The following is a 13,370-nucleotide window of genomic DNA, read 5'->3' on the forward strand; positions in this document are numbered from 1 at the left end:
TTGGTGCACATCTGGTATGGGGTGGGGCAGATATTTCTGATGGTGGGGACAGATGCTTCTGAAGCTCAGGAACCCCAGGGGTTGCCAGCATCTGAAACAGACAAGGAAGGGCCTTCCCTGGGAATCCCAAAGTGGGACTTCCAGGCTGCTGAACTGTAAGAAAATAGATTTCTGTTTTAGAGAGTCACCCCTTTTGGGGTTTCTGTTTAGCAGTTCTAGGAGACGAAGATGGCATTGGACTCCCCAGAGCTCGGCACACTGCTGTACCCTATGATTCAGCATAGCAGCATAATCCAGTGTTCACTAAGGCACTGTGCGGGAGTGGGGTGGATCAGTCATGGTAGATGCTCAGCTCAGCCTCAGCTACCTTATGGTGGGGACAGGCCGTACTCAGACACTGACCTCGGCTTGGGGCCCATACCCCAACTGGATTTGACTGTGTTGTCTTTGGAAGGTGGACTCCTGGCTGTCTTCAGTGGTAGCTCCGGAGGATTAGTCTGAAAGCCTCCAGAGTAGAGCTGCCCACCTGCACCTTGAACCCTATTCCTCATGCTTCTCCCCTTCTCAGGTGTGCAGGCAGAAACCCTCCGATGATGTTCTGCATGCCTGAGAAGCCACGCTAAGGCCAGTGGTGGGTCTCGGTGTCCTCTCCTGGCAGCCTTGACTCTGGTCTGGGCATGGCCTACAAACCAACCCTGGGGTTGAGTAGCCCTGCTGAAGACATATTCTATAGGGCTTTCATTTCAGGCTCCCAAGCCCTCAGGGTCAGGAAACCCCCTTGGCTCCATTAGACACCCCAGAAGAGTTTTCCCAAGACCCTAAAAACTCAAAAACTCACTGCCATCAAGTTGATGCTTACTCTATAAGACAAGGTGAACTTCCCCTGTGGGTTTCTGAGACTGTGCCTCTTTGTGGGAGTAGAAAGCCCCATCTTTCCCCCACCAAGAATGCCCCCCACTAGCTTTTAAACAAAGTGTCAACCTTGCCTACACGGTGGTCGAATCCTTGCCTTCCACACAGGGGCAGGGTCTAGTTCTTGGCCAACACACTTCACAGGAAGCCATCAGTGGCAGGCTTGTAGGTCGCTGTGATACTGAACAAATTTCAGCACCACTTCCAGACTAAGGCAGACTAGGAAGAAAGGCCTGATTTCTACTTTTTGAAAATCAGTCCATTACAAAACCCACAGACGTAAGCAGTGCAAGACATGGCCTTCTGCTGGGGCTGGTGGCGGCGGCGGCCGTGAATCAGGGACTAGCTTGATGGCAGCTTGTAGCAACACCACCAAGTGTAAGCATTCAAAGGGCCCCACAAAGTAAGACTGACTCTAGTCCCTATTTTACAGATAAAGGACTCGAGGCTTAACTGGGAGAAGTCAGGAGTTCAAGTCTCATAGGCTCAAGACTCAAGCCAGACTGAAGACTCCAGCCTATGCCTGTGAGATGACAAAGGTCAGCCCCCAAACCACCTCCTACAGACTTCCAGGGAGTGTGCCTGGACCCCATCCCACATCCAAAAAGTGTTAAAAAAACAACAACAACACGAGCAACCAGTACAATCTCCGTCACGACAAACCAAACATGACCCCCATTGGGGCCGAGCTGACTCTGACTCACTCACGGTGCATTGTAGCGCAGGTGACACTGCGGCACAGGCTCTCCCAGGCTGCAGACACCTTTATTGATGCAGACTGCCAGGCCTTTCTTCCCCGTGCTGCTGGGTACGTGGGAACCATCCACCTTTAAGAAGTTAGCAGTAGCGTGGGAACTGTCTGTACCCCCCCAGGGGGAAACGCCCTTTTCTTCTCGGAGTCCTTGGGCTTCCTTTTGTCCCTCATTGCTGGTGCTGATCTACTGAGATCTGTGCGTCTCAACTTTGCTTTTTACTACCAAGATATTCTCTCTCTCTCTCTCTCTCTCTCTCTCTCTCTCTCTCTCTCTCTCTCTCTCTCTCTCTCTCTCTCACACACACACACACACACACACACAGGAACCCTGTTGGCGTGGTGGTTATGTATTGGATTCCTAATCACGAGGCTGGCAGTTTGAAACCACCAGCAACTCTAAGGGAGAAAGATGAGGCTTGATAGTCCCATGAAGTGTTATAATCTCAGAAACTCACAGGGCAGTTTTACCCTGCCCTCTAAGGTTGTTATGAGTTGCTAGGACAGGATGGCCGTGATACATCTCTCTCTCTCTCTCTCTCTCTTCCTGGTGTGTAGTGGATGATGAGAAGTGTTACTAAATGCAAGGTTTTGGATATATAGAGCCAAAGCATTCATAATCCACGACACAGATATGCAACCCACTACATATACTCATATATATGTAGTGAGATATATATATATCCATCCAAGCCAAACTGTAGTGGGATATATATATCTATATATCTCCAAACCCAACTGCCATCGAGTCAATTCTGAGCCATACCCTGACCCTCTAAGACAGAGTATAGCTCCCCCTGTGGGTTTCCCAGACTGTAAACCATTTCAGGAGCACACAGCCTGGTGCGTCTCCTGCTGGACAGCTGGTGGTTTGGAACTGCTGACCTTGCACTTAGCAGCCCAATGTGTAATCCATCACGCCCCCAGGGTTCTGCGCACGCGCACACACGGGCGTAAAGGAGTGAGCTATACACAGATAATCCTTCCACCTGCAGATTTCCTGCTTTAAACAAGATCTTGCCTTGAGGCGTCCTACGTTTACTGGTACCCATTTACACGCAATGACTCCTTTTTGTTTTTATTGATCTTTCCTAACAGGGCATACCCCCAAATCAGTTGCACACTGGCTGCATTGTCGGGGGGCTTTCTGCTGGGTGGTCTGAGATTGCTGTGAAGCATTTCTTTAGAGGCGGGGCCACCTGCGACAGGGGTGTCCTCTGGGAGCAGGCTGGGATCGGGGGCGCCGTTAGCTAGGGTACAGTGGGAAGCTTAATTTTCACAGCACACCTTTTTTATATCTTGGAATGTGGAATCATGTGGCTGCATTACCTCTTCAAAATAGGATAAAAACAGCCCAAGGGAGTCTCATTATCGCCTCCCGTGGGGTCTAGAGAGCTGAAAGGGGTGAGGACGGAATTCAACCTGGAACCCAGCACCAATCAGCAAGCCCTAGTCTGGCGATGTCATTCCCCTGCTCACCGGCAGAGGGAAGTGCACACAGACATGGCTGGATTCACTGCCAGTGCCATCCGACTCATTGTGACCCCAAGGGACAGAAGGGCAGAACTGCCCTGTGGGTTTTGAGACCGCAACTCTTCCCGGGAATAGAAACCAGCAGCTGCTGTTTTGGAACCGCTGACCTTGAGGTTAGCAGCCCACCAAGACCTCGGTTGGCCGACCCCACCCCTGCCATCACCAAGGAACGTGGAACTTGGACAGAAGGGAAGTGCCGGTGATGGTGATGGAAGGTGAAGGACTTGTACAGCTGAGCTGGATGTGATTTTCCACGGAGGGCCTAGGAGAGATGAATAACCACCCACCTTACCTGTCTTTATTCCTCTCGGAACAAAAACGTGACCTTCTCCCAGCCGGGCTTGGACATTTCGCTTTTACAAGGTGCCTCGCGTGGCATTTGCAAAAGAGAATTTTAGGTAGACAAACATATCCTTCAGTGTTTGCACGTGAATTGGAGGGTGGGGGGATCAATATTCGGCGTTCAAGGCCGGCTCCTGACTTCATGCATGTTATTTGGCACAGAGTAAGCCAGGTGGAAAAGGCCAATTTCCGCACCATCTCAGGACAATCTAAGACATAGCTGGCAGTAGATCGGACTGTGAAAATAGCAAAAATGAGCCCACAGGCAGAAGCCTCGTGCCAGATGTTCTGTAGCCCCCAGAGGCCCCCACCACATCCTTGCTCAAGGCCTCCTTGCACAGGAAATGCCTTCTCTTACCTGTGAACTTCAAGGTCAGCAGTTCAAAACAGCCCGCTGTTCTCAGGGAGAAAGATGGGGCTTTCTACTCCCGTAAAGCATTACAGGCCCAGATCCACAGGGGCAGTTCCACCCTGCCCTCCACTCGGAGAAGCAGGAAGAGGCCTCGCCTGGACCGGCCACTCAGCGGGGCCCCCCCCGAGGCTGAGCTGTGGTTGGCTCCATAGCTGCTTCTCCTCTTAATCCCCCTGGTGTGGAGTGGGGGCGTGGCATGTGTGGTACGTGTGTGTGCGAGCTCTGGTTGTATATGGTGTGTTGTGTGGGTATATGTAGTATGGGGTGTGTGGCATGGTGTGAGGTGTGGGGTGAGGAGTGGGGTGGGTGAGGCAAGGTGTGAGGTGTGGGGTGAGGAGTGGGGTGAGGTGAGGAGTGGGGTAGGGTGAGGAGTGGAGTGGGGTGAGGAGTGAGGTGAGGAGTGGGGTGGGGTGAGGAGTGGGGTGGGGTGAGGAGTGGGGTGGGGTGAGGAGTGGAGTGGGGTGAGGAGTGAGGTGAGGAGTGGGGTGGGGTGAGGAGTGGGGTGGGGTGAGGAGTGGGGTGGGGTGAGGAGTGGGGTGGGGTGAGGAGTGGGGTGAGGTGAGGAGTGGGGTGAGAAGTGAGGTGAGGAGTGGGGTGAGTTGTGGGGTGGGGTGAGGAGTGGGGTGGGGTGAGGAGTGGGGTGGGGTGATGAGTGGGGTGGGGTGAGGAGTGGGGTGAGGTGAGGAGTGGGGTGAGGAGTGAGGTGAGGAGTGGGGTGAGTTGTGGGGTGGGGTGAGGAGTGGGGTGGGGTGAGGAGTGGGGTGGGGTGAGGAGTGGGGTGGGGTGAGGAGTGGGGTGGGGTGAGGAGTGGGGTGGGGTGAGGAGTGGGGTGAGGTGAGGAGTGGGGTGAGGAGTGAGGTGAGGAGTGGGGTGAGTTGTGGGGTGGGGTCAGGAGTGGGGTGGGGTGAGGAGTGGGGTGAGATGAGGAGTGGGGTGAGGTGAGGAGTGGGGTGGGGTGAGGAGTGAGGTGAGGAGTGGGGTGAGGTGAGGAGTGGGGTGAGGTGAGGAGTGAGGTGAGGTGAGGAGTGGGGTGAGGTGAGGAGTGGGGTGAGGAGTGGGGTGAAGTGAGGAGTGGGGTGAGGAGTGAGGTGAGGAGTGGGGTGAGGAGTGGGGTGAGGTGAGGAGTGGGGTGAGGAGTGGGGTGGGGTGAGGAGTGGGGTAAGGTGAGGAGTGGGGTGAGGTGAGGAGTGGGGTGAGGTGAGGAGTGGGGTGAGGTGAGGAGTGGGGTGAGGAGTGAGGTGAGGAGTGGGGTGCGGTGAGGAGTGGGGTAGGGTGAGGAGTGGGGTGAGGTGAGGAGTGGGGTGGGGTGAGGAGTGAGGTGAGGAGTGGGGTGAGGAGTGGGGTGAGGTGAGGAGTGGGGTGAGGTGAGGAGTGGGGTGAGGAGTGGGGTGGGGTGAGGAGTGGGGTGAGGAGTGAGGTGAGGAGTGGGGTGAGTTGTGGGGTGGGGTGAGGAGTGGGGTGGGGTGAGGACTGGGGTGGGTGAGGTGTGAGGAGTGGGGTGGGGTGGAGAGTGGGGTGGGGTGGGGTGAGGTGCGGGGTGTGCATCGTGTGGGGTGTGGGGTGGGGTGCGGTTGGGGCAGTGAATGTGGTGTGTGTGGTGTGCGCAGGGTGCAGGATGCCTGGTGCATCTATTTGCAAGCAGAGGTTAGTGGCGGAGTGCTCTGCACTGCTGGAAGAAGACATTACAAACAGCTCCTGGAAACGCTGACAGCTGGGGGTTCTGCTCCTTTCACCCTGGGCCCCCACTGTGACCCATGTCTTGCAGGCACCCCCTCCTTGTAGCTGGATAGCCCGCCTGGCTGTCAGGAATGTCCGAGATCAGGGGCCTCTCTGCCAGGACGGGGGCTCTGGCTGGGGCACACACGGGACAATCGGGTGTGGCACATGGGGTCCTCACGTGGACACCTCAGGTGCCCCCTGCCTCTTGGCCCCTCTCCTTCTGGTCCCAGAGTGCCCCTGCCCAGGCTGTGGCTCAGGCGGTGAGGTGGTGAGGGACATGGCACCTCCTGACTCACAGTCCCCCATCTGAACATACGCACGCAAATGTGTGGCTCCCAGGGCTTGTTTGGAGAATGAAATATGTACATGCGACAAATGAATGGGGCTTCAACATTCTGTGGGAAAACAGAATTTAAATATGCTGGAACCAACCCCACAGGACAGCCATAAGGCTGTGAATCTTCCAGGGAGCAGACGGCCTCCTCCTTGTCCTGCAGGGTGGCTGGTGGGTTCAAACTGCTGACCTGACAGCCAACAGCCAAGTATACATTTCTTAACTCAAACTCGTGGCCATCGAGTGATTCTTACTCACAGGAGCCTTATGGACTGAGTTGAGTTACCCTATAGGGTTCCCAGGCTGTCAGGCTGTTATGCAGACGGCCTCATCTTTCTCCCGAGGAACGGCCCGGGGGGTTTGAACCACCGACCTTTTGGTTAGCAGCCCAGTGCTTTACCCACTGCACCACCAGACTCCTGGTGTAATTCTCTTTGAAACCCACTGCCATTGAGTTGATTCTGACCCACAGTAGCCCTATATGGGGTCTCTGAAGCTGTAAATCTGCATGGCTGCAGACAGTCTCATTTTTCGCTGCAAGGTCAGCAGTTCAAACTCACCAGCCGCTCCTTGGGGAGAAAGAGGGGTTCTCTCCCCCTAATGAGTGTCAGTCTCCAAAACCCACTGGGGCAGTTCCACCCTGCCCTAGAAGATCACTATGAGTTGGAAATAGACTCAGTGCAGTGAGTGAGTGAGCGGGCCTCTGAAGGAGCGCTGGGGGTGTTGTGAGTTACTCACAGGCTGCAAGGTCAGCAGCTCGAAACCACCAGCTGCTCCGAGGGGGAAAGATGAGGCGGTCTGCTTCCACAAAGACTGATCTCTCCGCAGTCCACACTCAGTCAGGCCACTCTGGGTCAGCAGGACCCGAGGGCGGTGGGCACAGCAGAAGAAGGAGCCCTGGTGGTACAACCGTAAAGTACTTGGCAGCTTCAGACCTGCCCTGCTATGCGGTGCGTGGGAAAGGCCTGGTGATCTGCCCCCTCGAGGATGCTGCTCTGTCTCACGAGGTCACAGAGGCTGGATTCCAGTGGGTAATAGGTACCAACCACAGTCACATGCACAGCCACTCTCTGGATGGCCACCTCATCGCCACACCTTGGGAAAGCCACACCCCTTCCCTGCCGGCAAGTGGGGCTTCTCTCCTGTCCCCATGACTCAGCAAACATTTGCTCTCTGCCCAAGACCAGGATAGGCCACCTACTTGGCTGAATCTGCTGCACAAACGCCTCCCCTGCTCGTCGCCGTGATAAATAATAATTGCAAGCACTTAGGCAATACTGAGGGGCCCCGAGGACAGAATTATTTTTCCTATCAAACCCAAATTGGTTTACTAAAACTGTCAGTGGAAACCAAGCAAGATAAATTAAACCAAGCAGCTCTTGGGCCTCACATCCCCCTGGCTGGTGAGATGCTAGTCTCACTCCCTCCGTGGGGAAGAGGGGGTGCCAGTCCCAGGTCCTCTCTGGCTAGTGTGTGCCACTGAGTTTGCTGGGAGCACCTGGGGCTGGTGACCTGTGAGAGCCTGGCTCCTCTGCAAAGCTCTAATTGCTTTCGCTTCTTAGAACTCCCCTGCCGCCCAGTTTGGAGAAGCCCAACCCCGCTTTGCAGCCATCAAGGCCAGGCTTGATCTCCCCGCCATCCACCTGCCCCTCTTCCCCAGGGGACACACTGCTTCCTCCAACACCAACTGCTACTAACCTACAGGTTGGCAGTTGAACCGGCCAGGTGGAGCTGCAGAAGAAAGGCCTGGCTGTCTGTGTCTGCAAAGACGACAGCCAGGTAAATGCTGTGGAGTAGCTTTTGTCTGTCACACGAGCAAGCACTGAATGGATGGACATGGTCAGAAGGCAGACCGAAGGTCCTGGTAACCTGGAAGCACTGCTGAGCTGCGGATCAGACCCACTCTTCCGACTCCCTGAGCCTCTGTTTGTTGTTTTTGTTGGGTACCGTCAGGTTGATGCTGCCTCATAGCAACCACAGGGTACAAGAGGAGCAAACACTGCCTGGTCCTGCGCCATTCTCACAGTTGTTGTTATGTCTGAGCCCATTGTTACAGCCCCTGTGTCTGTCCCTCTCACTGAAAGTCTTCCTCTGGCTGACGCTTCATTTCCCAAGCATGATGCTCTCCTCCAGGGGCTGGTCTCTCCTGAGAACATGCCCACCAGACATGAGACGGTGTCCTGCCAGCCTCATTTCTAAGAAGCACTCTGTCTCCCGGGAGAGGTCTGCTCATCTTTGGAAGGGATCTGGTCATCTTTGGAGGGGGTCTCTGAGCAGAGCCTTGAAGGAAGGGAGGTGACGAGCAAGGCAGGTATCTGAGACTGGAAAGAGGTCGTGCCAATAACTTGGGGAAAAGTTTGAGTTCGCTCCCTCCTAGGCAACCGCTCATTGTGCATGTGAAAATGCACACAATAGAACACACACCATGTTAGCCATTTCTACACGCAGGATTCAGCAGCATGGGCTACATGCATCAAGGGATGACATCTTTCCCGTGCCCAGGTTATTTCGCCACCACCTCCAGAGTCTCATCTGCTGCTGTCAGTTTGACCACGTACAAGGGGGCATCACAACGCTTCTCTATCTTTGCATTCCATTCCCACCCCCCGCCCTGCACTTTTTGAAGGCCCCTTGTAGACGTGTCTTCCAAAGGGGGTATTGAATGCCGGCACTCTTTAAAAAAAAACATTTTATTAGGGGCTCATACAACTCTTATCACAATCCACACACACATCAATTGTGTAAAGCACATTTGTACATTCATTGGCCTCATCATTCTCAAAACATTTGCTCTCCACTTAAGCCCCTGGCATCAGCTCCTCATTTTCCCCCTCCCTCCCTCACGAACCCTTGATAATTTATAAATTATTATTTTGTCATATCTTACTCTGTTCGACATCTCCCTTTACCCACTTTTCTGTTGTCCATCCCCCAGGGAGGAGGTTATATGTAGATCATTTTAATCAGTTCCCCCTTTCCACCCACCCTCCCTCCACCCTCCCCGTATTACTACTCTCACCACTGGTCCTGAAGGGATCCCTGTGTTTCCTGGATTCCCTGTGTTTCCAGTCCCTAACTGTACCAGTATATATTCTCTGGTCTAGCCAGATTTGTAAGGTAGAATTGGGATCATGATAGTGAGGAGTGGGGCCGAGGGTGGGAAAGGAATGATTTCCTGGAACCAGCGGAAAGTTATATGTTCCATCGTTGCTACACTGCACCCTGACTGGCTCGTCTCCTCCCCACGACCCTTCCGTAAGGGGATGTCCAATTACTGGCATTCTTTTCTAATTAGGTGAAACTACTATTGGGTTCCAAGATGACGCCAGGTGATAGCGCCAGTTCAAGGTTTAAAGATGTCCTTAGGGTAACAGTTTTGGCTCTCATGGATCCAGAAAGCCTGAATTCCACAAGAATTTCAAAATCTGCTCCTCACCACCCCTGCCACCCCCGACTTGGATCAAGGTTAGTCAACAGAGTGCTGGATTTAAATGGGCAGTGTGGGAGGTGACCCCTCTGATGGTCTGGTCTCAGGGCAAAGGAGGCAGTTTGCTCATGGAGTCAATTGGACACACATTCCCTCTCCTCCATGGATTCCTGACGACCTCTTCTTTTTCTGCTCCCAGTAAAAGAGATCGACTGGTCTGCCCGTCCTTTTTCAGAGGAGGAGTCTGAAGTACAGGGAGGCGAGGAGCTGGCTGAGAGTTCCACAGGGATCCAGGAGGAGCCAGGGACCATGTGTCCCAGCAGACACTCAGGTCGGATTTTGCTGGGATGGACGGGAGAAGGCTGAGTCCCTTCAGCTTCTCTTTCCCTGATGCAAACGCCAGTGGCCCAGCTTTGGGGAAAAATTTCTGCTTCAGCTGCGTGAAGGTCCCCAACTGGCTGTCCCAGCCTGTGCTTAGCAATGGAAATATAACTCAATCCAGTGTTAAGTTGAAGGTTAATTGAAGCTTTGATGCCAGCAGGGGATGGAAATGGGGTTCCCAGTTGCCCTCATCCTCATCCAGGCCTATGCCACCAGGGTCCAATCTTGTACAAGCAGAACCAAGTGTTCTGCCAGGCTCCCTGTGAGGAGGAAGGGGGTCTCCATGTCATGGTGCTGGTGGGGGCATGGGTGCTTTGTGAGAGGCGCCAAGAACTCAGGGGTCTTTTCCACCTTCTCCTAGTCAAAGACCGAGCTAGTTTGGCCAATTAACCTCTAGGGGGTTGGTGGTGCCATGATGTAGAAGGTTGGTCAAGGTGTTTATTAGTGGGTGACTTATTAGTCTCCTGTGCCTCTGTTTACCTTGCAAATAAAAGCATTGCGAGATAACTCAGTTATTTATGACCCCTTTAAGATTCTCTGGAACCCTGCATGCCATTGTGCTTATCTTAGAACATAGTGCTGTTATTATTCAAGTGTTTAGACAGCGTCACTAGTTAAGTAATGTTTGCATAGAGAAGAAGTTCAGAATGTTTTTTAAATTTAGTGCTTTAATGTTTACTTTGTAATCATTCCCTTGTAAGAAGAGTATAAAAACCAAGCTTTGATTATACTCGGGACTTCAGTCCATCAGACTGTTGTCCTCCCAATTCCATGCTGTGTACATGTTTCTTTCTTTTCCTTTTATCCACATGCCTCAGTTCAGATGCAGCTTGATGTGAGATAGCTGGTCTATCGCCCGTACCATGAGCCAGCACTATACACGTCTGTGTGTTCAGAAAGTGATAAGTGAATGCCAAGGCACCGATGGAAAGGCTGGACAGTTGAACACACCCAGATAGGCCAGGGAAGAAAGGCCTGGCAGTTGCTTCCGAAAGCCTTACCCTCTCAGACACACAGGGTTGCCCTGTACCAGCCAACTTGACAGCAACTGGTACGAGGGCAATGGGGAGCCACCAAGGGTCTCCTAGAGAAAGCAGCTGCAGAACAGAGTTTTCTCTTCCAAGTCTTGGTTCTGAGGACGCCACAGTCTTCCTTCGGCCCTTCCCTCTGCACCCACTACCCAACCCATGCATAGCCGCATGACACTTCCTGTGAGCCACTCACCGGGCCATGCCCCGGTGGCCTCCCTGTCTCTCCTCCCTCCTCAGGACAAAGCGGGGGGGCATTAACTTACAAGATCAACCCCGCCCAACCCATGTTATCTAGTCACTTCTGACTCTAGGACATCAAAAATAAAGCAAAAACAAAACAAAGCAAAAACATCACCCCCACCAACATCAAACTCACTGCCATTGAGCCCATTCTGACTCACGGCAGCCCTGTAGGACACAGTCGAAGTGTCCCTGTGGGTTTCTGAGGCTGTAAACCTTTACAGGAGCAGAAAGCCTCATCTTTCTCCTGTGAAGCGGCTCGTGGGTTCAACCTGCTGACCTTTAGGACACAGTAGAACTGCCCCCTAGGGTTTCCAAGACTGACCAGGAGCAGGCAGACTTATCGTTCTTCCTTGGAGCAGCTGGTGGATTTGAACCGCTGACCTTGCTTGTGGTTAGGCGCCGTATGCTCACCCACAGCACCGGCAGGGCGTGCTGGGATGCTAAAGGGGAATCTAATCGTCAACCCCACCGACACCACAGTCACCCAGGTCAGGAAAGACCATTCACCCAGCGTCTTCTCATGCAGCAAGCATCTCCTAAGGACCTGCTGCATGTCAGGGCCAGTGTTGGACCCTGGAAGCAGGTCTGGTTGAGGGAAACAGGTGGGAAAGGGAGTTACTACAGGTCAGGGCGTACTGTGTTGCACCATCCCCGCTCTCTGGCCATGCTGGCTGCCTGGCCTGGCACTGGGCCTTTGCCTCTTGAATGCCTCTGGATGCATTTCCTCAAATGCACCCTCTCGCTCTCAGCTTTAGCATTAGACTTAAGTGGCCACGGCCAGTCCGTGTCAGCTCACAAAGCATCCGACTTTCAAGCAAGCCTTATCTGACTTTCATTTTCATGTTGGATCCCCAATGTCGAATCGAAAAGCATTGTGCATATTTATAAAGTTTTGCGATGTCTTTGTGAGTCGTGTGATGTCTTTGTGAGTCTTGTGATGTCTTTGTGAGTCTTGCGATGACTTGTGAATCTTCTCATTAAACCCCGGTTTCTGTGTTAGACTGTAATTCCTGATAATAACTGTCCCCTTCGTGTCCTCAGTGCATTGCACAGCCCTTGACACACAAAACCCCAAACCAAACCAGTCTACTGCTGTAGGGCCGATCCCGACTCACAGCAACGCCATGCAGGGTCTCTAAGATCGGAATCAGGCCATCTCATCTTTCTACTGAGGGGTGGCTGGTGGGTTTGAACTGCTGGCCTTGCAGTTAGCAGCCCAACATCCAGCCCACCGTGCCAGCAGGGACCCTTCGCTGCTACATCACAAACCAAACAACTACTGCCTTCAAGTTGGCTCTGACTCAGGGATGTCCCCCCTCTAGCACTTCTGAGGCTGTACATTGTCACAGGAGAAAATGGTCTTATTATTCTCCCGAGGAGTGGCCGGTAGGTTTGAACCGCTGACCTTACAGTTAGGAGCCCAATACCCAATCCACAGCACCACCCATGCTCCTTCTTTGACACATCAGACTCACTGCCATGGAGTCGATGCCAGCTCACAGTGACCTTTTAGAACAGAGTAGAAACGCCCTTGTAGATTTGTGAGATTACCTATTGATGGGAGTAGAACATCTCACATCTCTCCCTCCTTGACATATAGTAGATGCTGAGTTAATAATGGTAAGAATACTATAGAAGGAACAGTTGCCGCCCCCACCCCAGGAATGGCTGGATACTCAGTTTTTTCTGGGTGGCCCTAGCCCACCCATCACCAACACTCACAGCTGGATATCCAAGAAGATCCGCTTCTCTTCACCCACGTGGATCTTCCACACACAATCTTCCCCTTCCACATAGGGCTCTGGCCAGTTGGGGGACAGCACTACTCCGGCCACAGCAGAGAGCTCCCCACCACACATGGCTGTAAGAGACACAAGCGACTTTATTCATAAGGAAGCTGACATGCACAGGGGTGATGGGTGTGTGCTGTAGTCACCTCACCCAGTCAATACATGTTCGTGTGTGTGTGTGAGTGTGTGTGTGTGTGTGTGTGTGTGTGTGATGAGTCCACGAGGGATAGCCACCTGCCTCCTTCCTTCAGTGGGCTGTCAGCCAAGACTGGACTTGGAGCTCAGAAATTCCTCCCGGCCCAAGCGCCAAACCCAAAAGCCAAACTCCGCCATTGAGTTGATGGAGACTTATAGCTTACCCTATAGGACAGGGTGGAACTGTTGCGGTGAGTCTCTGAGATTGTCGCTCTTTATGGGAGCAGACTGCTCCAGAGCTAGAGGAAACCCGTTCTCTCCACACCAAGGACAGACCTTGAGGGAACCATTAGGGATTTT

General features: G+C 53.2%; 1 protein-coding gene across 1 annotated transcript in view; it reads right to left on the reverse strand.

The window, feature by feature from the left end:
- Nucleotides 1-13,370, reverse strand: part of SEZ6L (seizure related 6 homolog like) — an 87,610-nt gene that overhangs the window by 49,515 nt on the left and 24,725 nt on the right. The window contains exon 8 of the mRNA XM_075533415.1: nucleotides 12,808-12,946. Within this exon, the coding sequence (XP_075389530.1) occupies nucleotides 12,808-12,946 (139 nt within the window). The remainder of the gene's footprint in view (nucleotides 1-12,807; nucleotides 12,947-13,370) is intronic.

This window comes from Tenrec ecaudatus, chromosome 16, assembly GCF_050624435.1.
Source record: "Tenrec ecaudatus isolate mTenEca1 chromosome 16, mTenEca1.hap1, whole genome shotgun sequence".
In the NCBI taxonomy this organism is placed as follows: domain Eukaryota; kingdom Metazoa; phylum Chordata; class Mammalia; order Afrosoricida; family Tenrecidae; genus Tenrec; species Tenrec ecaudatus.